At 52.5% G+C, this 27,665-nt stretch overlaps 1 protein-coding gene across 2 annotated transcripts; it reads left to right on the top strand.

Annotated features, from left to right (window-relative positions):
* Positions 1 to 391: 391 nt before the first annotated feature.
* Positions 392 to 12,025, top strand: CHRM1 (cholinergic receptor muscarinic 1). Of its 2 annotated transcripts, none has more exons than XM_069565139.1 (4): positions 392 to 514; positions 968 to 1,079; positions 1,521 to 1,613; positions 9,563 to 12,025. In XM_069565139.1, exon 4 carries the CDS (start codon positions 9,639 to 9,641, stop codon positions 11,019 to 11,021), a length of 1,383 nt encoding a protein of 460 aa, XP_069421240.1. In that variant the 5' UTR covers positions 392 to 514; positions 968 to 1,079; positions 1,521 to 1,613; positions 9,563 to 9,638; the 3' UTR covers positions 11,022 to 12,025. The 2 variants fall into 2 exon arrangements, with proteins under 2 accessions (XP_069421240.1, XP_069421241.1); XM_069565140.1 differs by having other exon boundaries at positions 397 to 490; positions 973 to 1,079.
* Positions 12,026 to 27,665: the final 15,640 nt, after the last annotated feature.

The raw sequence follows: 27,665 nt of genomic DNA, 5'->3' as shown, positions 1-27,665 counted from the left end.
CACTTGTCAGAATTAGCAAGTTCCACAGTTGGGCAACACTCAGACACACGCCGAACACAGACACACGTCCTGGCTTCAGACCCATGGGGCGACACCTGCGTTTCCACCGGCTGCTCGGTGACATGCGTACTCAGGGACACGCATGTGCAGGGCACTCAGCAACGCATGGAGCAGGCATACGTTCCCCCCACACACACTCATCCCCGCAAACCATCCACCCATGTGCCCTCACACCCGGCTGTGCAGCGGGGACAGAAAACAAGCACGTGGGCTCGGCGTCCGCTCAGCGCTCAGCCCTCAGCCCGGGGTGCGCGCGCCAGCCCTCTGGGTCTGTTCCAAGTTGGAGCCTCTCACGTGAGGCCCAATGTGTCATTTCCAAACAGAAGGAATCCAGCTCCTTCCCAGCAGGGAGAAAGAGCAGGGTGTGGGGCTGGGTGGGTGGGCGCGTGGGCACGTGCAAGGGGGCCGGGCGTGTGTGCTGGGGAAACAGGCATGTGAACACCGACCGGGCCTGGTAGACGCGGGCTGGGGGCTCTAAGGCTGGGTGGGGGAAGGAGCCGGGGCAACAGTGTGCCTTTGTGAGAGTGCGTGTGCCAGCTCGTGTGTGTGTGTGTGTGTGTGTGTGTGTGTGTGGTGTGTGTGCAGCCGAGCCTGTGTGCTTTGGGTGTGGGTGTTTGTCTCCCTGTATCCGCCTTCTCTCCCATTCTGGACTTTCAGCCTTCCTGGGCTCATCTCCCTCCTGTCCTGCACCCTACCTGTAGGGGCTGGAATTGGGTGCCCTAGTGGAGAAGGAGGCCACGCTCCAGGGCCCACTGTAACCCGGACGCTGCCCGAGGCTTCCCTCTAGCTCCCCCTCCCTTCCTTTCCTCTCTTTCCTCCCTCCCTCTTTCTCTTCCTCCCTCCCCCCAGGCTGGCGTGCCAGGGGGTGGGACATGCCAATCACCGGCTGTGCCTCTCCGGCTGCCAGCACAGGGCGCAGCTCCCCCTGGGAGCCAGGTGTTTGGGTCCCTGGAGACGCCGCCGGCCCCCCGGAGAGACAGCGGGGCTGAGGACCCTTCAGACCCCTCTCCAGCCCCATGGTGAGTATGTTTGAGAGGGCTTGGGAGGGGCTCCACTGAGGTGGGGGCAGTAGAAGCAGGGTCCTCGAGCAAGGCAGGGACCAGGACTAGAGGAAATGAGGAGGGACCCCAGAGAGAGGAGGGGGCCAGGGAGGGGTCCAGAGGCCAAGGCTCTGCAACGCGGCTCCAAGTACCCCATCTCCTGGCTTCTGATGGATACATCTAATGTTTTCCTGGGGTTCAGCTGGAAAAGAGGCTGGGGAGCCCCTAGAACTCTGGACCAGGAGCCCAGAAGGAGTCAGCTTGCCATGCAGCAGGCAGAGCCTCCAAGCCCCAGGACAGTGGAGGAAGGGCAGGGGGCCAAGAGGTAGCCCTTGCCACCAGAATCTTTTGGGAGGTTGACCACCGCCCCCCCCCCCGACTGGGGTGCCAGTCTCAGAACCTCCTCCTCTCCTCCCTCAGGGAACCCTGACTCCCACCATCCCCATCCACCTTCAGCCCCTCCACGATGGACTGAACCAGGCTGCTGGCCAGATGGACAAGCGGGATGCCAAGGTGGGTGCCGGGCCAGACGCCAGCAGGAGACCAGGCCAAGAGCTCCAGGGCTCCTGGGGGACACGGGCGCATGGACAGCCACGCCGGCCAGGGAACGTGGTCCCGATGTGTGCAGGAGCCCAGAGGGCCCTCCCTATGTCCATAGTACCTTGGGCTCCCTCAGGGCAGATCACAGCCGTATACCCAGGTAATGCATAGATACGAATGGGCACCCATGCCAGTTACCCACCCCAGGACCCCCAGACTTTGCAACGTGGGGATGGGCTGAAGGCCAGGCACTCTGATTCTTGCAGAGTGCCAGCTTCTGAGCTGGCAGCTGGGGAGGGGGTGGGCAGCTTTCATCGGGTCACTCTGACAGGTGCTGCTTGGGGGGCTATCAGTGCCAGTGGAGAGTCACTGCTTCCCAGAAAACATACCTGCAGCACTGCCCAGGCTGACCCAGGGCCTCCTGCCCAAATGGCCGGAAGGAGTCAGACTGTCTCCTGCAGCTGGACAGTCTCCTGCCCCTGGGTAATCAGCTGCTCACTGAGCTGTCAGATGAGAGTTAGTTCTCTGCCCCCTGACCTCAGCCACTAGGCAAGCTGTGATCACCACTGCGATATGGAAGGCAGGGGAGGAAATGATGAAATGGGGCTGCAGAAGATGTGACTCTGGGCTCCTCGGCTGGGTCCCGGAAGGCTGAGAACTGGATCCCCAAGTGCACAGAGGAGTCCAGAGGGTCAAGAAGAGGGTAGGCAGAAGTCATGTCGGACTAGAAAGGAACCTCCCCATTGTACAGATGGAGAGACTGAGGCTGAGGAAGGGGCAGGGACATGCTCATGGTCACAGAAGGAATATTTAGGGGTCTGGCTAGGGCTGTTCTCCTCACCCTCAGTACAGCCTTGAACTCCCACCTCCCTGAGCAGGATGACGGGGTGGGGAAAGCAGCGAGCTCCGTGAGCTGGGGCTCCTGGGCGGGCGGGAGAGGTGGGTGAACATCTCGCTGGGTTTCTGTTCTGCTGTGATGCCATGGTGATGCCTAGAAAGATGGGGGAGGGAGGGAGAGAGAAGAAAGGAAATGGGGAGGGGAGCACAAGGAGTGAGAGCAGAGGGCACGCGGAGAGGAGGATGAGGGCCAGGTACGTCTGCTGCCACCTGGCAGAGTGGGCTCTGGGGCCCAGCCTGCTAACTGCCAGGCTCTGAACATGATCCGGCTAAAGTTGGGCAACTGGTTAAGGTCCATCAACAGTGAGAGTATTTGGCACTGGTTCTAAGGCTGACGCTCCACTTCCGGCTCAGCGGTGCATTTATGAGCAGTTAACTGATGGCTCCTGCCCTTCCCAGGGGTAGTCAGCACTCCCCCAGAGTGACTGTTGAGCCTGGAAAGGTGATAAAGTGTATCAGTTTACTCCCTCCTTTCCAAAGCCAGACATCAGAGGTGGAAGCTTTGTAAACCTTTAATGGGTCAAGAGCTACCTTCAAACAAAAATTAACCCCGGGGTGGGGAGAGCTATCTCTGACAGGCTGGTTTGGGGTTAAGGCCCCCACAGAAGGGACAGACAGGTCAGGAGGCCTGGCCAAAGGGCCACCTTCCCTGCACGTGTGAGGTCCCAGGTACCCAGCCCCATGGCCCCCACCTCATACCTCGTTCTCCCCTGTATGGCCCGTTCTCTCCGGCCAGGGTTCTGCCGACTTCCAGAATCACAAGATGGCTTCACTCCTCCCCCTGCATCTCTCCCCCAGCACCCCTCATTCTCTGCCTTCCCTTCTGCACTCCTTGACCAGTGGTAAGATTCAGGAAGCCCCAGTGTTCAGGCATCTCTCTCTCCATCAATCTCTCCCCTCCCCCTTCCTCTCACCAGCCAGATCCCCGGCCCCTGGGGATTGGTCCAGGGCGCTGGCTAGCCTGCCCTGCTCAAGGCTCTGACCTCATCCCTTAACTCTTTGAGCCCAGGCTGACATTTTCCTCCCCAACACTGGCAGGCACAGTCCCAGCCCGGTCCTGTCCTGGCCTCCCTGAAGCAGGTGGGGCAGGGCTTCCCTGGTCCATTTGACAGTTGAGGATGCTCCTGGGATTTTTCTCCAGTCCTTTCAAGCCAGGCAAGGTCTCACGGAGGGGGCAGGGACCTGGCAGGTGAAGGGATACAGGAACTGGACAGAGCGGAGGGACCGTCCTCAGGAGCCAGTTCAGACTCCCATCACTCTACCCACCCTCTGTTGCTGCAGGCTCAGCCTCATGCTCAAAGTCCTAAAGTCAATTAGGAGATCTCCATGTACATCCATGGATTTATTTCACAGATGTTTACTGAGCAACTGCTGTGTGCCAAGCAGAGAGCTACGGCTAGACCACCACCTTCCCGTAGCACTGTGATCGTACGTCATCCAGATAGATGACACACACACTGTCACATACACGCGCACACACACAGGCAGACAAGATTCTCAGGGAAGGACTGATTCACCCCTGTTGACTGATTCAACCCAGGGTTTGGCCAATCTAGTCAAAGTAGGCAAGGAGGCCATTAGCCCCCCATGCCCACAGCATTTGGAGCAGGCACCCAAGAGGTTAGCCCTGGAGGCAGACTGTTGTTCAGTCACTAGGTCACACCCAACTCTTTGTGACTCCGTGAACTGCAGCACACCAGGCTGCAGGCAGACCACCTAAGTCCAAATCCTGATTGCATCAGTGACGAGCTATCAGGTTAAAGCCTCATTGGTCCTCTTGCCAATTGAAGATAATAGAACCTATTTCCCAAGAATTTGTAACAGATCAATTAAATCATGTTATGTAATGCTTAGAGCCATGTCTGCTTATAGTAAGCAGCCTGTAAATATTAGTTGCTATGATAATATTAATATTATTAAAAGCTCCCAAAGACCTTTATCAGGAAGCCACAGTTCTGGGCAGAAAAGTGCCTCCTGTTTCCTTTCTACCTTCCTCTACCCCAGACACCCTCAAAAGATGTCCCAACCCATCCCCATAAAGACCCTCATCATTTCTCTTTTTTTTTAATTTTTGGCTGTGCTGTGAGGCATGTGGGATCTTAGTTCCCCGACCAGGATCAAACCTGTGCCCCTGCCTTGGAAGTGCAGAGCCTCAACCGCTGGATCACCAGAGGAGTCCCACCCCCACTCCAGTTTCTTATTCTCACTCAGCAATGCACACACTCTCACACACAAACACTCATCCTACAGAAAGTTACCAGGTCAGGACTAGAACTTACCCAAGGTCACCCAGCAAGATAAGAGCAGAGATGGGGCTTAAAGCAAAGACAATGCAACGACTTCCTTGCGGAGTCTTCCCCCCAGCCCCTGCGATCCCCACTAACCAACCACCCCACTCCCATGGATGTTTTCACAGAATATGCTATGCAGTACAGCTTCACCACACACACACCCCTTTCAACCAGAGGGCTAACCCCAAGTCCCTCCCCTGTAGAAATTCTGGAGCTGCTGCTGAACCCTGGCGCCCAGACTTTCAGCCCAAGGGAATTCCCCACAGGGAAGCCACCCACAGTCACTGGAAGCCACATTCTTTCTCAGCCTTCATCCTGCTGACCCACCAGTAGCCTTGAAGAGGCTTTGCCTTGTTGGAGATTGCCCCCAGTAAGGAGTTAAGGAGACCTGCCCAAGGTCATACAGCAGGGACCAGAGCAGGCCTCCAGGAACCTTCTCTGGAGCAAATTACAGTCCAAGATGGGTTTGGGGGAGGACCCCCGCTTCTGATTGTGGAGGAAAGATAAAGTCACAGATGGCTCTCTTCCTGGGCCACATCCCAAGGGCTCAGAAGGTCCAGCCGGTGGCAAGAATCAGGGTCCAGTTCCCCAGAACCTCTGCCCTTCTCTTTCCCCCCAGCTATCCCTGAAGGGAAGCCCTCACATCTCATAGGTGGGACACAGAGGGTCGGCTAAGTGGAAAGAACGTGGCCTTGAAGCCTGCAGGTCCAGGGCTGAGAGAAGCTAAGTTAGCCTTCAGCCCCTGCAGCCTCCCCTCCAGGACTTGGTCCATTTTATAGGTGAGGATGTTCTTAGCTGTTTCTCTCCTATGCTTTCAAGCCATTTTGGAATCTTGGTTTTAGGATCCTGTAAAGTCTCCCTGGATGTCAGGCTGGTCCCACTTCTCCACTGGACAAATGAGCAGTCTGGGGACCAGAGATGGGCTCTGCCAGGATCTGGAGAGGAAAGGGCAGGGGACAGTCAGATGAGAGTCAGTGGATCAGAATGAGGAGTCAGGAATAATAGCAGAGGCTATTGACTGAGTGTCATTTCAGTGCCAAGCACTTTGGATACTATTATTCTTATTGGACACAACTGAAGCGACTGAGCAGAGCACAGCACATTCTTATCAGCAGGCTTCCCAGGTGGCGCAGTGGTAGAGAATCTGCCTGCCAGTGCCGGAGACCCAAGAAACGCGGGTTCCATGCCTAGGCCAGGAAGATCCCCGGGAGGAAGAAATGGCAAGCCACTCCAGTATTCTTGCCTGGAAAATTCCATGGACAGAGGAGCCTGGCTACAGTCCATGGGGTCACAAAGAGTTGGACTCGACTGAACATGCATGTATCCCCAACAGTTGAGGGAGGCAGGGCTACAGGGAAGGAAAGGTTAAGTCATTGCTGATGATCACACAGCTAGGAAGGGACAGCGTGGAGATTCAAACCCAGGGCTGTGATCAGCAATGCAGGAATTAGGGTGAGGCGAGTGAGGTGCTCACCTTGGAGCAAAATTTAAGGAGTGGGTACAAAAATACCTCACTAGTCAAGACAAATAATATTGTAATGTAATATTTTTGAAAATCAAACAGCAAATTATAGCCCACAGGCGGCCTGTTTTTGTAAATCAAGTTTGGTCAGAACCAGGGCCAGCAGGATTAGGGCGAGGCATGGGTGATGAGGTGTTCGTGCGGATGCACGGTTGGATCCTGTCTCAGTTTAAAATTGTGTGCGTGATGGATGTTTTGCATGGATTTCTATTCTTTAAATGTCACGTTGAAATGTTACTTGCTTGATGACTGAGTTTGGGGCATCTACTTAAATTCTGCATGCAAAGCAAGTGCCTCACTCATCCCACCTAGTCCTAACCCGCGGTGTGAGGACCAAGTACAATGGCAGAGCACTTGGTCACACCCCTGCAGTTGCGGAGGGTGCAGGCCTGTACGCCCCTCTTCTAGTCAGTCTTTGCAGGTCTTGTCCCAGGGAGCCGCTGGAGGCTACAGAACTGCCCCCGAGGCACCCAGGCTTGGGATGCGGACGCCAGCACCCAGTCTAGGAGCCAGGAGACTTTAGACTACACAATACCTTTTTCTTTTTTCTCTGGGCCTCAGTTGCTCCATTTCTACAACGGGCAGAAACAACAGTGAGTCTAGACGGTCAAAGGGATCACAGTTGTTCAGGGTTACCTGTCAAGGGTAATTTCCACCAGTGACCTCACAGGGAAAAGCCCAAGCACCTACAGTCTGATCCCACCCTCCTGCCTGACTTCCATTAAGGGACGAGGTTGCAACAGAGCTCAGTAAGCAAGATAAACCATATTTTAGTGTGATATTTTTAGTTCAAAGTGGCAAACTATGGCTCCTAAGCCAACAACCAGGGGTTTTCTATATTTACTTTATTTATTTATTTATTTAGCTACACTAAATAAGTGTAGTGTAGTATATTTAGCTACAGGGTCTTAGCTGTGGCAGGTGGAATCTAGTTCCCTGACCAGGGGTCAAACCCAAGACCCCTGCGTTGGGAGCATGGAGCTTAGCCACTGGACCACCTGACCATCAGTTTTATAAATAAAGTTTCGTTGGAACTTACTGCCTGGGCTCAAATCCTGGTTCCTACTTTAGCTGTGTGATCTTGTACAAATTCTTGTGTTTTTCTCAGCCTCAGTTTCTTCATCTATTAAATGGAAAGAAAAACAATCCCTAGGTCATAGACTCCCTGTTAAGGTTAAGTGAAAAAGGATACAGAGGTACTCTGAGCAGTGACTGGCCCTCAGGGGTGCTAACTAATAGCAGTGATCATTGTAATTGTTAGTTGCTGTTATCACAGACTTTTGGGGGGAGGCATGCTGGATCTTAATTCCCCAACCAGGGATCAGATTTGAACCTATGCCCCCTGCAGATCCCCAACCACTGAACCACCAGTGAATTCCCCACAGTATTAGAAATTTTCATCAAAGAAGCAGACACTTCTGGGCAGGAGGGAGCCCTTGTTGCTACCGTTGCTGTGCTCATGGGAACCACGGACCACAGCTGTTCTAAGCGTTTGACATCTATTGACTCTTTAAGCCAGGCAATAATTCCTCAAGCGTTAGCTCGGGACAGGCATTATTACCATTTTTCAGCTAAGGAAACCCAGGCACATAGCAGTGGCGTCGCCAGAGGAGACCACACACCCAGTACATGGTATGGCCTGGATTCAGATGCAGACAGTCTGACTCCAGAGCCCTGGTTCTTCAGCCAGGACCTCCCCTGGTGCCCCCTCACGTGCAAATTGTCCCAGACCCAAGAGCACTGACAGCCACAGCCTTTCTTGCTCTGCCACACTCTGAATTCCCCATCCTGAGAGTTGCTGTCATACAGACACCCCTAGCCACGCAGCACCAAGGCATCCCTCACCAGTGACCTCTCACAGACTCTAGTCTCCTCGCCACAGACCAGGTCCCCAGCAACACCAGGGCTTGCTGGGTCCCTGCCCAACGTCTGTCCCTTGGAATTTTTCCAACGATACCAGCCCTGAAGGTAGGAGGAGACCCAGTCTCTTCAACCAACAGAAGGATGCCTGAAGCCCTGAACAAGAACATCCAAGCAAGGCGGGGGCTGAGCGGCTGGGCCTCTGCCCGGCCAGTGGTCGCTAAGAGTCATGGCTTTCCTCTCTACCCACCCTTAGTGCCCGGGCTGGACTCCAGCTTCAGGCAAAGTCTGGGGGATCTTCCTGTTCCCCTTGCTGCCCTCCACTCAGCTGTGGCCTCACACACTACATCTGTCACCAAACTCCCGCTTATCTGGGAGCTGCGGCCCTCGCCCGTACTGCTTGCTTTTACTCCAGATTTTCCATCACCAGGCGAGCATCTGGGCCTGGCTCAACTTCCCCTGATGCCTTCATAAGGGTTTGCTCCAGCCCCAAACTGCGCATGTACGCATACGCCATGCCCCTTTGCTTGTATCTCTTTCCCTCTCTCTTCTCTGGAGACCCCTGCCTCCGCATTCCCATGACTCCCTATTTCACGGAGGAATCCCGCTGGATCTTCACGTGCTCTGAGAGTGAGCGAGGGAAGTGGGTTCTGATCACACACCGCCTGTGTTGCCGTGGCCCGGCCGGAGCCACGGTTGCCTTGGTGAAATGGGGGTCATAAGAGACCTTCCTCCTACAAATGCTCGACATGTATATACAATTGGCTGTGCTGGGTCTTCACTGCAGCTGCACAGGCTTCCCTAGTTGTGGTGCGCTTTGTGACCCCTCCCCCCAGGGATCGAAACCATGTCCCTTGCATTGGCAGGTGGATTCTTAACCACTGGACCACCAGGGAAGTCTGGAATGTTCAACAATTAAATTAGGTAATTCAATTAAGCGCTTAGCCCTGTGTCTGGCATGTAGTAACTACTCAGAAAATGAAAGCTTTAATAAAATTGACTGAAATGCTTTGAAAATGTGGCAGTCCCATGTACAAAGCCAGTCTCCCCACTCCTGCCGCATGAGTTAAGCTAGACAAGCATTAGCAGCAATTTCCCCATGAGAAAACTGAGGCTCGGAGTCTGAATGGTGGAGCTGGAATGGGGACTCAGATCTCTGGATGCCAAAGCCATCCCCTCCCCCTCAGGCTGGGAAAGTGCATTCTAAGTGGCCAGGCGTGGGCGCCAGTGAGGACGGTGTGACTGTCTGGCTACCGCTCTGAGAGGGCACAGGCTGTGCTCCCAAAACCTTCTACTCCGAGCTCTGGGAGGCATCCTGCAATCCAACGCAAGCGCATGTCCTCTCTTTTCAGGTGATGACCAGCCCCTGAGGAAGCCCCATCCTGTGATTAGAGGAAGGGGCTGCCTCCCCCACTCCACCCAGCCACCATGAATACCTCAGCGCCACCTGCCGTCAGCCCCAACATCACTGTCCTGGCACCGGGAAAGGGTCCCTGGCAAGTGGCCTTCATCGGGATCACCACGGGCCTCCTGTCACTGGCCACGGTGACGGGCAACCTGCTGGTGCTCATCTCTTTCAAGGTCAACACGGAGCTCAAGACGGTCAACAACTACTTCCTGCTGAGCCTGGCCTGTGCTGACCTCATCATCGGTACCTTCTCCATGAACCTCTATACCACGTATCTGCTCATGGGCCACTGGGCTCTGGGCACGCTGGCCTGCGACCTCTGGCTGGCCCTGGACTATGTGGCCAGCAACGCCTCGGTCATGAACCTGCTGCTCATCAGCTTCGACCGCTACTTCTCGGTGACCCGGCCCCTGAGCTACCGCGCCAAGCGCACACCCCGCCGGGCAGCCCTGATGATCGGCCTGGCTTGGCTGGTCTCGTTCGTGCTCTGGGCCCCGGCCATCCTCTTCTGGCAGTACCTGGTAGGGGAGCGGACGGTGCTGGCCGGGCAGTGCTACATCCAGTTCCTCTCGCAGCCCATCATCACCTTTGGCACGGCCATGGCTGCCTTCTACCTCCCCGTCACGGTCATGTGCACCCTCTACTGGCGCATCTACCGGGAGACAGAGAACCGGGCCCGGGAGCTGGCGGCCCTGCAGGGCTCGGAGACGCCAGGGAAGGGGGGCGGCAGCAGCAGCAGCTCAGAGCGGTCCCAGCCGGGGGCCGAAGGCTCCCCAGAGACCCCTCCAGGGCGCTGCTGCCGCTGCTGCCGGACCCCCCGGCTGCTCCAGGCCTACAGCTGGAAGGAGGAAGAGGAGGAGGATGAAGGCTCCATGGAGTCCCTCACCTCCTCGGAGGGTGAGGAGCCTGGCTCCGAGGTGGTGATCAAGATGCCCATGGTGGACCCCGAGGCACAGGCCCCTGCCAAGCAGCCACCCCGGAGCTCCCCAAATACGGTCAAGAGGCCGACCCGGAAGGGGCGCGAGCGGGCGGGCAAGGGCCAGAAGCCCCGTGGGAAGGAGCAGCTGGCCAAGCGGAAGACCTTCTCGCTGGTCAAGGAGAAGAAGGCGGCTCGGACCCTGAGCGCCATCCTGCTGGCCTTCATCCTCACCTGGACGCCGTACAACATCATGGTGCTGGTGTCCACCTTCTGCAAGGACTGTGTCCCCGAGACCCTGTGGGAGCTGGGCTACTGGCTGTGCTATGTCAACAGCACCATCAACCCCATGTGCTACGCGCTCTGCAACAAAGCCTTCCGGGACACCTTCCGCCTGCTTCTGCTCTGCCGCTGGGACAAGCGTCGCTGGCGCAAGATCCCCAAGCGCCCTGGCTCTGTGCACCGCACCCCCTCCCGCCAGTGCTGATGGCCCTCCCGCCTGCATCCCTCCACCCCGGTGGGCCCCCATAGAAAGCGGGCAGGGGCAGTGACCTCATACCCAGGGCCCTGCTCGGGGAGGGGGCCCTGCCCAGGCTTCCAGGGCCCCTAGGTCACCTTCCTGCACAACCAGTTGGTGGGAAACCCCACCAACTTTCCAAACTGGGGAACTCGGGTAACTGGTTCTTGTGTTCCTTCTGGGTGGGACTAGGCTCTTCACCAGGAAGAAAGCCTGGGAGGGGGTATCCGGGCTTTGGATTCCTTGTTTGTGTTCAGGCAGGAAGTCCATGCAGAGCCAGGAGAGCGGGCCAAGAGAAAGGAGGTTTAACCAAGCGGTCCTCCTTGGCCCCCGGAGCTGGCCTGGATCGAGTGGGGGATGGCACCCCCTGCCAGCAGGGAACTGACACCAACTACTGACAGAAAAGCTTGGCTCAAGGGAGTATCCCTGCCTCCCAGGCGTCCCCTCCCTCCCCAGGCGCAGTGCACTCCGCTGGGCCCTCGAACACTCTCCAAGGTGTCCTTGTGTGGGTCACCCCCAAGGCAAATGTCCAAGCATCAGCGGGACAATGACACCAGAGGGGACCGGTGTGGCCAGTCGCACGTCAAGCCCCGAGGCAGCAGGAGGAGGGAGCACCAAGCATCCTGACTGTCCCACTAAGTCATTTCCCTGGGAGTGAGGGGCAGAGGTGCCTGCTGTCCAGCCCCTGCCCTGGAGAAGCCCTCAAACCCTCCCTCCCTGGCTCACAGACACCACCTGGGTAGATCTGCTCCCTCAGATCTAGCCAGGCCTCCCGCATGCTGCCTGCCTCCACCCCCCACCCTCCACAGGCCTGGCCCAGCACAGGTTCCCTCCTGTGAGCTTGCCCATCCAATCCATGCATGGCCTCCCAGCCACCCTCATCTCCAGGCCCAGCCTGGTCCCAAATGTTCTTTCCTGCCAACCTCAGCAAGCGCTGAGTCTGTGAATAAAGCCACATAACCAGCGGCCACTAAGGGGCCTTCTTCCCTGGGTTAGTTAGCTCTTTTTGTTCCCTCCCCCACACCCCCGCCGGCCAGCCACACCGTGCAGCTTGCAGGATCTTAGTTACCCTACTAGGGATCGAACCTGTGCCCCCTGCAGTGGAAGCCCGGAGTCCGAACCACTGGACTGCCAAGGAATTCCCTTAAGGACCTGGTCGTAAGCCAAGGCAGGATGGGACAGGTAGGGTCCAAGGACCATGAGAAGTGGGTCACTGCCCTGAGGGTGGTCTCAGGAGGATCAGCACCGAGTGGCTGGATCTACTGAAACTTGTGAACCCAGCACCCAGCGTCCGGCTCAGGTGAGTAAGGCTGTAGTGGGCAGAGCTGGCTACTGGAAGTAGGAAAGCCATGAAATAAATTGCCCCTGCCCACAGCCCAGCATATTCTTCAGCAGCTTTGCCATAAGGGGAACTCATCACCTCCCACCCCAGGGAGAAAAGAAATGCTCCAAAACCCCATTTACAGATGGGAAGACTGGGGCCCAGAGACCCACAAAGACTTTTCAGGGTTACCCCCAAAGCAACACCCAGGCTTCCAGGCAGTTCACAGCCTCCCAAAGCATTCCACGAAGATGCCCCTCAGGCACTTCACTGGTGAGGGGGCCCCCAAAGCCTAAACCCTAGCGAGGTTAATCCCACAGCTTAGAGCAGTGGCTCTCTGGTTGTCACCGGTGTCCTCAAAACCACCGTTCAGTTCAGTCATTCACTAGGACACAGAACTCGGCAAAGCTGTTATCTTCGTGGTTATAATTATTATTGTGGAAGGATGCAAAGTCAGCAAAGAATAAAAGTGCACAGGCAGAGTCCAGGAGAGACCAGCTGCCAGCTTCCACTGACCTCTCCCAGTGGAGTCACGGGGACAGCACTTAATTCTCCCGGCAACAATGAGTTGCCACCCCAGAAACACAGTTTCCAGCTGCATGAAGCACTGCCAACCAGGAAGTTCAGCCAAGTCTTGGTGTCTGGTGTTTCATGGAGGCTACTGACCACCCACATGGCTGACCTTAGTTACTTAGTCTCCAGCCCCTTCAGAGGCTATCCCAAGAGGCCCCTGGCTCCCAAATGAGCAAAAATACTCTTATCAAACAGGATATTCCAAGGGTTTAGGGGCTATCTCCCAGGAGCCAGGCAAACCTTTCTTTGGAGTGTGCGAGATTTGGACAGCCCAGACACTGGATTGAAAGCTGAGTTAACCCTTCAGTGCACAGTGGTCCTGACCAGTAGCATCAGTATCACCCAGGAACTTGTTAGACATATAACCTCTTGGAGTCACCCCAGATTTACTGAATCAGAAACTCTAGGGGTAGAGCCCAGCCATGTCTCAATAAGCTGCTCAGGTGATTATGACACAGGTTAAAGTCTGAGAAATTCTGACCTAGAGGAATAAGTCATGTACAGATGTGAAAGTTGGACCATAAAAAAAGCTGAGTGCCAAAGAATTGATGCTTTCAAACTGTGGTGCTGGAGACGACTCTTGAGAGTCCCTTGGACAGCAAAGAAATCAAACCAGTCAATCCTAAAGGAAATCAAACCTGAATATTCATTGGAAGGACGCATGCTGATGTTGAAGCTCCAATACTCTGGCCACCTAATACAAAGAGCTAACTCTTTGGAAAAGACCCTGATGCTGGGAAAGATTGAGGGCAGGAGAAGGAGGCGACAGAGGATGAGATGGTTGGATGGCATCATTGACTCAATGGACATGGATTCGAGCAAACTTCCAGAGATGGTGAAGGACAGGGAAGCCTGGCAAGCTGCGGTCCATGGGGTCACAAAGAGCCAGACACGACTTAGTGATTGAACAAGATAAATGAAGTCCTAGGTGGGGCTAATCCCTTACAGAGAGAGAGAGTGAAGTCCCTTCGAAGTCCCATCGCTCAGTCGTGCCTGACTCTTTGCGACCCCATGGACTGTAGCCCACCAGGCTCCTCTGTCCATGGGATTCTCCAGGCAAGAATACTGGAGTGGGTTGCCATTTCCTTCTCCCGGGAATCTTCCTGACCCAGGGATTGAACCCAGGTCTCCTGCATTGCCGGCAGATGTTTTAACCTCTGAGCCACCAGGGAAGCCCAGAAAGAGTGAAGATTCACCCAATATACAGCTGGCAGGACTCCAAGAACCCTTTGAAAAGGAATCTTCCAATACTATGGGCAGGGAATTCCACTCCAGAGGTGACAGGACAGGCTGGCCGGAGGCTAGCAGGCACACAGCACTGTAGGGAATGACCACAGGACACAAAAGCCCCTCCTCCTCTCCCACAGCACAGCTTCCTGGGTTGTCAGCTCAAGACCCTGAGAAGGTCCCTCCCTGAGCACCACCCACCACTTAGGCTTGAGCGCCCTTTAGGTTAAATGCCCTGCCCTGTGGCGAAGGCAGTGGGCCCCAGAAGCGGGGAGGTCCTGAGGAAGCCAAGCAGCGTTGGGAGAGCAGGGGTGTCGGAATCAGACTGGCCTGACCTCTACGGGAGGCCAGGAGTGGAGAGGTCAAAGCTGGTATTCAGATGATGAACAGGGCTGGCAGGTCACAGGGCAATGTGTCCCTTGTCCCAGGCACAGGTCCTACCTGCCCACGCCCCCTCCCCTCAGGCATGTCTCTTAATCCTGTTCCCCCCACCCACCCATGCCTTCCACATGGCTTTCGGAATCTTAGTTCCCAGATCAGGGATCCAACCTGGCCCCCTGCAGTGGAAGCAGGGTCCAAGCCACTGGAGCATCAGGAAATTACCCCCTCCCCTCAGGCGTGTCCTCAGCTCTGAAAGGGGAATTAACTCCGCAGAAGCCTTAAAAGGATGAGATGGACTCACCGTAGGAAAAGCACCGTAATGCCTCAACAGGCAGCGTTACCGCAGCACCATGCGGCTCCGCAGGTGAAGGCCAGACACCCAGCCCACGTTCAGGCCCACACCTTTCCCCACTCCTCCAGCCTGGGCTTCAAAAAGAGTTCGGAGCCTCATTCCACCAGCCGAGGGAGTAGAAACAGGGCTTGGAGAAACGAACAGGGGCGCACGGCACGCCTGGGTGGGGGAAGGTGTGCAATCCGGGAAGACTTCCCGGAGATGAGGTCTGAGCTCTGAAAGCCTCGGAAGCAAGATTCCGGCAGCTCCTGCTGCCGGACGAGGGACGGAGGAGGCGGGAAGGGCTTGAGTCCTCCGGCCTTGGCTGGACATGGCCTCTCCCTCCTCCCCAAACGCAGCACCCTTTCCTGCTCTAAGGGAGTCCTCGCTCCATAAACAAGGGCGTTTTGTGCACCAGCAGGAAGCAGGGAAAAAATGGAATGCCTTTGTGAACGCCACCTCCTCCAGCTACCAGGCTGGAGAAGACCTTGAGAAGGGGGCGAGTAAGGACCGTTTCTCCTCCCGCGGGCCCCCGCCCCTCCGTTCCCATCGTGTCACTTTATCGCCATCTGCAGGAATAGCCGAGGAATAGCCCTGCCAAGAAAAAGGAGGTACTTCAAACCCGGGTTGGAGTGCTTCTCAGAGAAGAGGCTGCTGCTGCTGCTGCTGCTGCTAAGTCGCTTCAGTCGTGTCCGACTCTGTGCGACCCCATAGACTGCAGCCCACCAGGCTCCTCTGCCCCTGGGATTCTCCAAGCAAGAATACTGGAGTGGGTGGCCATTTCCTTCTCCAATGCATGAAAGTGAAAGTGAAGTCTTGTCCGACTCTTCCAGACCCCATGGACTGACTGTAGCCTACCAGGCTCCTCCATCCATGGGATTTTCCAGGCAAGAGTACTGGAGCGGGTTGCCATTGCCTTCTCCACAGAGAATAGGACCACAGGACAAAAGACAGAATAGATGGTCTTGGCCGTCTCAGCTTCTGCCCCCACCCCTCAGCAGGAAACCTAGGCCCCCAAAGAGTCAGCTCACTTGGCTGATACTACTTCGAGGCAGGCCCTACCTTTCTCCAGCAGAGCAACTTCCCCAGACAACTTGGAGATGAATGAGAAGCAACGTGGCATTTAGGGACAAGATCATATTCTCCCAGGCCTCCCGCAGGCTTTTGGAATCCTCAGATTCCTTTTTTGGAGACTGGTTCTGATTTTACAGAACCAATGCTGACCCATCTGGAAATTCCAACAGGTAGTTGCTCACCTGTATAGCACGGAAACCTTATGAACACCAGGTGTCCCACACTAACCTCTAGGCTCCATGGAGTCTGAGACGTCTCTGGTGGCTCAGACAGCAAAGAATTTGCTTGCTGTGCAGACCTGAGTTCGATCCCTCGGTTGGGAAGATCCCCTGGAGAAAGGAATGGTACCCACTCCAGTATTCTTGCCTGGAGAATTCCATGGACAGAGGAGACTGGCAGGCAGTCCATGGGGTCACAAAGAGTTGGACATAATTGAGTGACAGTCGCTTTGGGGGATTCCCTGGTGACTCAGATGGTAAAGAATCTGCCTGCAATGCAGAAGACTCGGGTTCGATCCCTGGGTCAGGAAGATGCCTTGGAGAAGGAAACGGCAACCCACTCCAGTATTCTTGCCTGTAGGATTCCATGGACAGAGGAGCCTGGCAGGCTACAGTCCATAGGGTCACACAGAGTTGGACATGACTGAGTGATTAACACTTTGTTCTTAAGGTCTTTGGCGACACACACAAACTGCATAACCCCAGGAATTAGACTGTCACGCAAAGTAGTTCTGAAAAATGTTCTTATTTGTCCCTCGCAGCCCGTATACTTCCCCTGCCTCCCAGCTCCAGAAATCCCTCTTGGTATTTCTGACCCGACTAGCACCACCATTCACGCAATACTCAACCTAGAAATCAGGGAGTAGCCTCAGATTCCTCTTTCTCACTCCCTGTACCCTGTTGGTCTACTCACCACCCCCACCCCGAATAGTTCCCAAATTCATTCCGTTTTCTCCATCCCTCCCCCCTCCCGCCTCCATCACTATCCTAATGAAGACCTCTTGCCTGAAACGTTAAAATAATCCCTTAAAAAAAAAAAAAAAACACCTCCTTAATTCAGGAGTGAGCAAATATTTTCCATAAAAGGCCAGATAGGGACTTTCCTGGTGGTCCAGTGGCTACTCCATGCTCCCAGTCCACTCCATGCTCCCAGAGCAGAGAGACCAGTTTCCATCCCTGGTCAAAGGACTAGATACCACATGTTACAACTAAAGATCCCGTGTGCTGCAACTAAAACCTGGCACAGCCAAATACATAAATATTTTAATAACTAAATAAAAGTTTTGTTTTTTTTTTTTTTCTTGAAGCTAGATAGGAGACTCTATGAGCCAAGAGGGGGCTTCCCCTATGACTCAGCAGTAAAGAAACTTCCTGTAATGCAGGAGACCGGGGGATTCCGTCCCTGGGTTGGGAAGATTCCTTGGAGGAGGATGTGGCAACCCACTCCAGTACTCTTGCATGGAGAATCCCATGGACTGAGGAGCCTGGTGGGCTACAATCCTAGGGTCGCAAAGTCAGACACGACTGAAGTGACTGAGCACACACATGCACAAGCCAAGAGGCAAAATGAAGAATACTTTTTAGGTTCTTATATATTATACAGTCTCTGTCACAACTGTCCAACTCTGCCACTGGGGTCAAAAGCACCTGTGAACACCACAGACGTAAATGAACATGACTGTGTTCCAATAAAACCTGACTTGAATTTTTCACTGAGATTTGAATTGCATATAGTCTTCCTGCATCCCAAAATATTATTTTTCTTTTGATTTTCTTTTGATTTAAAAATGCAAAATCCATTCTTAGCTCACAGTGGTACAGACCCACAATTTGCCAGCCGAGGTGTAAATTGGTCCCACTCTCCTCCATTCACCCTGCTTCAGCCAAAGGGCTTTTGCCAAAACACAGATCTGATGCTATCAATTCCTTGGTAACAACCAGGTGATAACCACATGAGATTAAAAAGCAAGCCACATAGCCTCCAATAACCTTAACATTCAGATCCGCTTCCTTCATTCTGCCTCTTTTGTCTGTGACTCCTCCCCACACAGTCCGTACTCCCAGCCGCTGAGAGGCTCCTAGTCCTCACACAGGCCTCAAGCTCATTCCAAGTGTGTACTCTTCTGCTTGGAATAGTCTCACCCTAAAAAGGAAAAAGTTCTGTTTCCTTTATTCTCCACTTACAAAACTTCTGACATTAAATCTATGGTTTTTGTTTTTCTTTTCCCCATACCAACCAATTCTCCAATGAGCTGGCGGTGTCCTGTGATTCAATTTTGAAAGTATCTCCCTGAAATTAATATCAGATCCTACAAGTTAAGGACTCAGTCTCACAAGATGGCCCACCTTTCAGACACCAGTCCCGAGTAAGGGGTCCCCAGTTTACCCATACCTCGCTCTGATTTGACTACAAATTGGGAGTTCCCATGACTCCAACTCAGGTTTAATAATTTGCTATAAGAGTTCACAGGACTCAGGGAAAGACTTACATTTACCAGTTATATAATAAAGGATATGGTAAAGGATACAAATGAGGAGCCAGATGAAGAGTTGCAAAGGGTGAGATCCAGAGGGTCCCAAGCAAAGGAGCATCCGTATCCATGGAGCTGGGATGCCCCACCCTCCCAGCACATGGACGTGTTCACCAACCCAGAAGCTCTATGAACCGCAAGTTTTAGGGACTTCTATGGAGGCTTTCATAAAAGCTATGACAAACCTAGACAGCATATTAAAAAGCAGAGACAACACTTTGTTGACGAAGGTCTGTGTAGTCAAAGCTATTGGTTTTGCAGTAGTCCTGTACGGATGTGAGAGTTGGACCATAAAGAAGGCTGAACGCCAAAGAATGGATGCTTTTGAACTGTGGTGTGGAGAAGACACTCGAGAATCCCTTGGACTGCAAAGAGATCAAGCCAGTCAATTCTAAAAGAACTCAGTCCTGAATATTCATTGGAAGGACTGATGCTGAAGCTGAATACTTTCCAGTACTTTGGCCACCTGGTGCAAAGAGCCGACTCTGGAAAAGACTGAAGGCAAAAGGAGAAGGGGTGACAGAGGATGAGACAGTTAGATAGCATCACCAACTCAATGGACATGGATTTGAGCAAACTCCAGAAGATAGTGGAGGACAGAGCGGCCTGGCGGCATCTGTCAGGGTTGAAAAGAGTAGGACACCACTTAGTGCCTGAATAACAGTAACATGGAGGTTTCACTGTGTGTGTGTTAGTCACACGTCTGACTCTTTGCATCCCTGTGGACTATAGCCTGCTTCAGTCTGCTCTGTCCGTGAGATTCTCCAGGCAAGAATACCGAAATAGGTTGCCATTTGCTTCTCCAGGGGATATTCCTGACCCAGGGATCAAACCTGGTGACTCTCTCGTGTTGGAGGAAGATTCTTTACCATCTGAGCCACCAGGGAGGCCAATTATTAATTAACTCAATCTCTAGCCCCTCTCCCCTCCCTGGTGGATTGAGGGGTGGGGCTGAAAATTCCAAGCATCTAATCATTGCTTGGTCTTTCTGATGAGCAGCCTCCATTCTGGAGCTATTCAGGAGCCTATGAAGAGTCACCTTGTTAGAACAAAAGCTATTATCTCCTTGTCACCCAGGAAACTCTAAGGGATTTAGGAGATCTGTGTCAGGTGATGGTATAATGGCTAAATCGTGTCAGACTCTTTTGAGACCCCATGGACTGTAGCCAACCCCATGGACGGTCTCCTGTCCATGGAACTCTCCAGGCAAGAATACTGGAGTGGTTTGCCATTTCCTTCTCCAGGGGAACTTCCCCACCCAGAGATCGAACCTGGGTCTACCTGCATTGCAGGTGGATTCCTCACTGACTAAGCCACCAGGGAAACCAAGGGTCAAAAACCAAATACTGGAACAAAAGATGCTCCGACTCACCCCTGGAGATTGAGATATCACACCAGCCGGGTGAAGCCTCCATATTGTCGTTCAGTCACTAAATTACAGAAAATTACATGGCTAGGAAGCCAGGGTTTGTGAACCTGAACAAATCGCTTTATTTTTCCAATACCCAGACTCTTCATCTGTAAGAGAGAACAATCATGCTGAGCCCGTCACAAATGAAACACTCAGAGAGCAGTGACTTCCTTCCCCACCCCCTGCAGTAGATAAAAGCATTTCACTTGTCCTTTCTCCCGCTTCTCTGCCTCTGCCCAGCCAAGTAGGGGGAAGTTGGGCGGCACCTGTTAGGCCACAGCCCCTCCGTGCCTAAAGGACTGGGCACATTGCCTGTGACGTGGTAGACAACAAACCATCGTTATGATATTACATTTTTGCTTATTAGTATATTTTGCCTTAGACGACTGGGATCCAGGCGGGAAGCCCATAGGTTTCTCTGACTCCTGTTACCATTCTTCCCTCTGCTGGCATGTGGACAAACTGTCTTTTTGAATCTTAAAATTTCCTCAAGATCGATGTTATTGTCCCCATCTGTGATATAATAAGAAATATATATTTGGTCTTTGTCCCCAGTTCCTGACACACAGAGAGCTTCTAAAACCCTTGGAATTTCCTGAGCGGTAGATGTGAGGGGAACGTCTTTCGTTATTCACCAGGAGCCCATTTCAACCTTACCTGAGTTTGTGCCAGTGAGGGGCCCCTAGGGAGGCCTGAATAACTTCAGGACAGGGACTAGTGACCAGAGGAATCCACTGTGTGAAGAGAAGGTTGGAACTTTCAGCCCCGCCTCTTACCTCTGGGAAGGGGAGAGAGGCTAATCGCTAATGGGCAATGACCTCCTGAGCCACACCTATTCAATGGAACCTCCATAAAAACTTCTGAACAATGGAGTTCAAAGATTCCGGGTCAGTGTACACAGCAAGGTGTGGGGAGGAGAGGTCAAGGAAGCTCCTCACGCCTTCCCTCCCCCATACCTTGCTCTGTGTATCTCTTATATTTGCCTGTTATGTGCTCAGTTGCTCAGTCCTGTCCGACTCCTTGCGACCCCATGACTGTAGCCCGCCAGGCTCCTCTGTCCACGGGGATTCTCCAACCAAGAATACTGGAGTGGGTTGCCATTTCCTTCTCCAGGATCTTCCCAACCCAGGGATCGAACCCAGGTCTCCCGCATTGCAGGCGGATTCCTTACCATCTGAGCCACCGGGGAAGCCTGTTTCTGAGTTGTATCCTTTCTAATAAACTGGTGCGTGTGCGGGTGCGCATGCTCAGTCGCTCAGTGGTGTCCGCTCTTTTGCGACCCTATGGACCGTAACCCATCAGGCTCCTCTGTCCATAGGATTTCCCAGGCAAGAATTCTGGAGTGGGTTGCTATTTCCTTCTCCAGGGGATCTTCCCAACCTAAGGATCTAACCCAGGTCTCCTGCATTGGCAGGCAGATTCTTTACCATGTGAGCCACCTGGGAAGCCCAATAAAGTGATAGTACTAAGTAAAGTTCTTTGCTGAGTTGAATGGTCTCTAGTTGTCCTAAAGAATAATTGGAGAACTTCCTTGGAGGTCCTGAAACTTCCCTGGAGGTTAAGACTTGGTGCTTCCATTGCGGGAGGCATGGGTTCAATCCCTGTTGCAGGAACTAAGATCCCTCATGCCACACGGCACAACCAAACTAAGAATTTTAAAAAGAGAGAGAATAACTGAATCTGAGGAAGGAGTTGTGGGAACATGGAATTTATAATACCTATGACAATCTGGGCTTGCAACTAGCACCTCAAATGGGGCCAAGTCTTGGGGAAAGAAGCCCGCCAGGCTCATGATGTCTGTGCTAATTCATGGTAGAGTGTCAGAGGTGAATTGAATTGTAGGACTTCCCCACCCCCTGCCAGTTAGTGTCCAGAGAATCAGAGAACTGGTTGGCGTGAGGGGGAGAAAAAGAACATACACACATGGTGTCAGAAGCGTTGTGGGTAAAAATAGTTCGGACTTTATCACAGATGAGGAAACTGAGATTTAGTCCAGAGTAGACCAAGGAGTGCATCCCCGGACGATCTTCAAACCCATCCTCTCCGCCTCTTGGCCCTGGCTGCCACTACACCTGGGTGACTCACCCAGCTTATCAGTGTCCTGATCTCTTCAGCCCCAGGTGCCTCACTCTCCACACCCAGAGTCCTCAGCTGCTCCTTCTTCCAGAACTTAACCTCCAACGTCCTCGCTCCCACTCCCCACCCGCAACAAACCCTGTCCTTTTTCTCCCAGTCTTCTCCCTGCCATGGCTTTCTCCTTGAACCATGCCCTCTTGCATCCACACCACAGATATCCATGATCCCTGGGCCCCTTGCTTCCCCTAAAAACTCACCACCCTGGCCCAACCCTACCAACCATCCATTTCCTCTAGTCCTACACAGAGGCAGTCTGTCACCACTGGAAAAAAGTCCTGCCACCTTGCAGATTACGGTTTCCCAGATGGCACAGTGGGCTTCCCTGGTGGCTCAGATGGTAAAGAATCTGTCAATGCAGGAGACGCAGGTTCATTCCCTGGGAGGAAAAGACCCCCTGGAGAAGGGAATGGCAAGGACTCCAGTATTCTTGACTGAAGAATCGCACGGATAGAGGAGCCTGGTGGGCTACAATCCATGGGGTTGCAAAGAATTGGACACAACTGAGCACACACAGGCATATATACACACCTTGCAGATTGGCACCAGAACCAATTTAGGGTTCCTGACCGCAGCCCATGGGCCTCATGGCACCAGCTAATCACCCTAGTACTTGCCTTCGGTTAGCTCCCTTGCTTTATTCCCAAAGCTGCTCTCAGCTTTATCCTGTCTCCTCATGACACCTACTCTTCTCGCTCACAAGAGACCTTGCCTTCTGTGTGTTCATTTAAATGCACTAAGATTCAAACTCTTTGTTTAAGAAATCACGCAGTCTCTGCGGCAATTATTTCACCTCCTGCACGTGAGAGAAGAGACATGTGCCAGTGCCCCCTTTCTGGTTTCACACACGCACACACACACAGATACACACACATACAATGCTCACAGGTATTTATACCTTTTAGAAAACAGAGATGTGAATTTAAATATTATTGCCAGGGTAACGCATTATTAAGGAAGACAAGCAATCAAAATCACAAGCTTTTTAAAAGTGAAAGGTTACTTTCATAAGACAAAGCGACAGCCTCTTAAATATTGTCTGACAAAACTCCCTTGTTAGAAATAACATTTGCAAGGATGGTTTTATGATGCAGAAAAGACTCTGCTTTTATTTCTGCTGCTTCAGAAGAAGAGGGAATATCATTTCCTGATCATACTGAGATTTCTTTTCTTTTCTTTTTTTTTTTTTTCTGCCACCACGTTAAGTGGTCTGGAGCTTTCAAGGCCAAGCACTGAAATTCCATGACTTAGCACCAAGAGAAACAAAGGCAGGTCTGAAGTGGGCTTAAGAGGGTAACAGGCAGGAAGGCCAGGGGTCTCCAAATGGAGGAAATAGACTGCAAGTGTCAGACATTTTTTTTTTATCTCTCTCTTAAGCGGCAGGAGCAAACAAACTAGTGTTATATTTTTTCCCCTTCTCTATACAGATATAAAAGGTTTCTCTTAAAATTTCGTGTTGCCATAATTATACCTGGTTCCACCTGAACTTAACTTTTCTCAAACCTTGAGCTAACCAGTGAATTTTTCTTATGGAAATGTTTGTCTTAAGCTATGTTAATGTGCTATGCATCTACCCTAGATTCTGTCTTCAAGTGGGTTCCGCCTAAAGGCTCAGAACCACTTGACAAACCAGTATGTTTTACTCGTACACTGTTCTCCTAATCTATGTTAGTGAAACTATATATTTGTATGGAAATCTGCCTTTCTACAAGATTCATGTCAATCGTTTTATGGCCTGGGATGACTCACCTGGTGTCATTTTATGAGTTTTGAGACATTTCCTTTCTTTAAGTAGCAGACTGCTAGTAGCTATATAACATCCAGCTAAAGACTAGCAGTGGGATACTCTTTCTGCCCCCTTCTAATGCTATGTCAGAAGCTTTCTCTATCTCTTTTATACTTTAATAAAACTTGATTACACAAAAGCTCTGAGCAATCAAGCCATGTCTATGGCCCCGGATTGAATTCTTCTCCTCCGGAGGCCAAGAATCCTGACATCTTGCGTGGTCCAGCAACAACCTTTCAGGCTGTTCACACCGCCTGGCCATGCATCTACATTTCCCTAGGCAGCGGCTCTACCATTTAGCTCCACTAGGGCCAGTCCAGCTCCAGCGATCGTGAGTCAGCTGGCACTAGAAAGCAGATTCAGATTCTGATTCAAGAGGTCTGGGCTGGGCCTGAGAGTCAGTCCAGCAAGCAGATGATGTACTTAGTCCCACATTTCGTTGTTGTTGTTCAGTCGCTCAGTCATGTCTGACCTCATGGACTGCAGCACGCCAGGCTTCCTTGTCCATCACCATCTCCTGGAGCTTGCTGAAACTCATGTCCATTGAGTCGATGATGCCATCCAGCCATCTCATCCTCTGTCGCCCCCTTCTCCTCCTGCCCTCAATCCTTCCCAGCACCAGGGGCTTTTCCAGTGAGTCGGCTCTTCACAATCAGATCCCAAACAGACACTGTGAATAGTATCCTGGATAATTATTCATATTTTCTCCCCTCTCCTCAAACCTCCAACATTTGGGAACCCACAGTCCACACTCTCAGCTGTTGACCTTGTTTCCTGCTTCACTGAGAAAATAAAAGCAATCTGTGGGTGGAATTCCACACACTCCTTCCCCCATCCCACCCCACCATCTACTCACCAACTCTATACTTGCTGCTTCACCTTCCCTGTGACCAGCTCCCGGTAAAAGCTGCCCCCCCCCACCCCCACATTAGATCCCGCTCCCTCTCTTGACCTCAAAGGCATCTGTCCAGCAGGTTTCCTCTCTTCAGCATTTCCCCCTCTCTGCTGAGGCACATATGCTGTCGCTGCGCTCATCTTAAAAAAATAAATAGCCTTGTGTTGCGTATTTGAAAGTTGCTAAGAAAGTACATCTTAAAAGTTCTCCCCACAAGGAAAAAAGAACTCTGTAACTATGTTTGATGTTAGATAGAGTAGCCCCCATTGTGGTGATCACTTTCCCAAATACACATATATCGAATCAGAAAAATTGAACCAGGATATCTGAAACTCAATAATGTTGTATGTCAATTAAACCTCAATTAAAAGATAAAATAGGGAGCTTCCCAGGTGAACCAGTGGCTTAGGACTCTGAGCTCCCAATGCAGGGGGCCTGGGTTTGATTCCCTGGTCAGGGATCCCACATACTGCAACTAAAGATTTCACACGCCGCAATGAAGATTGAAAATTCTGCAACTAACATCCAGAGCGGCCAAATAAACTAAAAAATATATAAATATTTAAAGAGATAAAGTAGGGGCTTCCCTGGAGGTCGTTAGGACTCCACACTTCCATGACTCCCAAATCTACATCTCTAGCCCAGAATGCCATGAACACCAGAGCAGCATGTCCAGCTAACATCTTGATATATCCACTCAGATGTCTGCTAGACCCGAAAACAATCTGGGCCCAAACTGAGCTGCTAGTTCCCCCTCACTTTTTAAAGATATTTTTCTTTAATATTTTATTTATTTATTTGGCTGTGCAGGGTCTTAGTTGGGACACATGGAATCTTTACTTCTGGCATGTGACCTCCTAGTTGTGGCCTCTGGGACCTAGTTTCCTGACCAGTGATCAAATTCAGGGCCCCTGCATTGGGAGCACAGAGTCTTAGCCACTGGACCACCAGGGAAGTCCCTAGTTGCTCATTTAAACCCATTTCTCCAGCCGTCTTCCCCACCTCAATAAGTGGCAAATCCAGTGGTCTAGCTGGCTCAGGCCCAAAACCTTAACAACATCCTTGATTCTCCTATACCTAGCCCCTCCTCAACTCACCAGCACCCTCGCGTGAACTAGAAGAGGGGGCCTCTTCAGTGCAGACATGGTACCTCGTGTGTGACATGGCAACAGGACAGAGCCCTTTGAAAGAGAAGGTGAACGCCTCCACCCCGGACTCAGGGCCACTGCAGCTGGAGCAATTCTGCCCTCCAGCCTTGCCCGTGGCCTTGACTCCATGCCAGACCACACACGCCTTGGCAGCGTGTCCCCCGTGGCAGCCTCCCAGGCAGTTCCAGTTAGAAGACAATTGTACTTCCTGCTGCTTGGCACTCGCTTCCTGCCCATTTTCCAAGTCTGGTCTTGGCAGGTCCTGACAGCCTTTCTGTAAGTTCCTTTGCTGCTTAATAAAACTGAAAAACGAAAAAGAAAACCAGGAACTCCGACCAGTACTATCTCAAAACTTTTACAAATACCTCCCAACCCTACAATTAGAAAAATCCATTTCTCCACCCTTCACTGGAAGGGCTCTGCAGACGAGCACTGACCATCTCCCGGTCACCCAAACGCAGGCCACCAGGGCCCGCTCTGTTCTGACACTGACCTGGCCTCTTCTTCCTGCCTTCATGTCCCCCCACTCTGTTCTCTTCTCTTTCTCCTTCTTTGCGGGTCCCTCTGTCACTGTCTGTCCAGTGAATGTTGCCAGTCCTCAGGCCCCCAACCCTCCCTTCCGCCCTTCACACCCCACACACTCACCCCCGCATCATTCACACTCACCATATGTACCCCCACCTCTACCCCTCTCCTCTGCGGAAAGCTCCACCTGCAAGTCCGAGGGCACCTAAACCCAGCACATCTACAAGGAGCTGCTCCCATTCCCGCCCACAGCTCCTTCTCTTCCTGCCTGCCGTGCGCCCCCTCACACACCAGCTCCATGACCCCAGGCTGCTCCTCCAGTCTTCTAAGCTAGAAACTCAGGAGTCACCGCACAGCAACCTTCTCCCCTCACATCAAGTCCATCCCTCCTGAAGCTTCTCTTGAAACATCTGTCCAAGCCATCCCTCCTCCACAACCCCACAGCCTCCGCCTCATTCTTCAGCATCTGCCAACAGCCTCCTAAGTGGCCACTCGACCTGACCTCCCTTAGCTTGCTCCACAACAGGCAAGCCAGAGTGTTGTTCAGTTGCTCAGTCATGTTCGACCCTTTGCCAGGTTTCCCTGTTCTTCGCTTGCTCCCAGAGTTTGCTCAAACTCACGTCCATTGAGTTGGTGATGCCATCCAACCATCTCATCCCCTGCCGCCCTCCTCTCCTTTTGCCTCTTTCTTAGCATCTGGATCTTTTCCAATGAGTCAGCTCTTCACATGAGGTGGCTGAAGTATTGGGGTTTCAGTATCAGTCCTTCCAATGAATATTCAGGGTTGATTTCCCTTAGGACTGACTGATCTCCTTGCAGTCCAAGGGACTCTCAAGAGTCTTCTCCAGCACCACAATTTGAAACCATCAGTTCTTCAGCCTTCAGCCTTCTTTATGGTCCAACTATGAAAAGAGTGAGCTTTCTAGAACTCTATCCTGACCATGTCACTCCCTACCAAGCACCTTTCTCATTCTTATGTGAGCTTCTTTTTTTTTAATTTTATTTTTTTGGCTGTGCTGGGGCTTCGTGGCTGCGTGGGCTTTTCTCTGGTTGTGGCAAGTGGGAGCTACTCTTCACTGCGGTGCACAGGCTTCTCATTACAGTGGCCTCTCTTGTGGTGGAACCCAGGCTCTAGGGCACTCGGGCTTCAGCAGTTGCAGCTCCCGGGCTCTACAGCACTGGCTCGGTAGCTGTGGCACGTGGGCTTAGCTGCTCTGAGGCATGTGGCATCTTCCAAGATTGGGGATTGCACTTGTGTCTCCTACCAGCAGGCAGATTT

Source organism: Ovis canadensis, chromosome 21, assembly GCF_042477335.2.
Source record: "Ovis canadensis isolate MfBH-ARS-UI-01 breed Bighorn chromosome 21, ARS-UI_OviCan_v2, whole genome shotgun sequence".
Lineage (NCBI taxonomy): Eukaryota > Metazoa > Chordata > Mammalia > Artiodactyla > Bovidae > Ovis > Ovis canadensis.
Note: the sequence above shows the minus strand (reverse complement) of the source record. Positions and strands in the feature narration are given on the sequence as shown.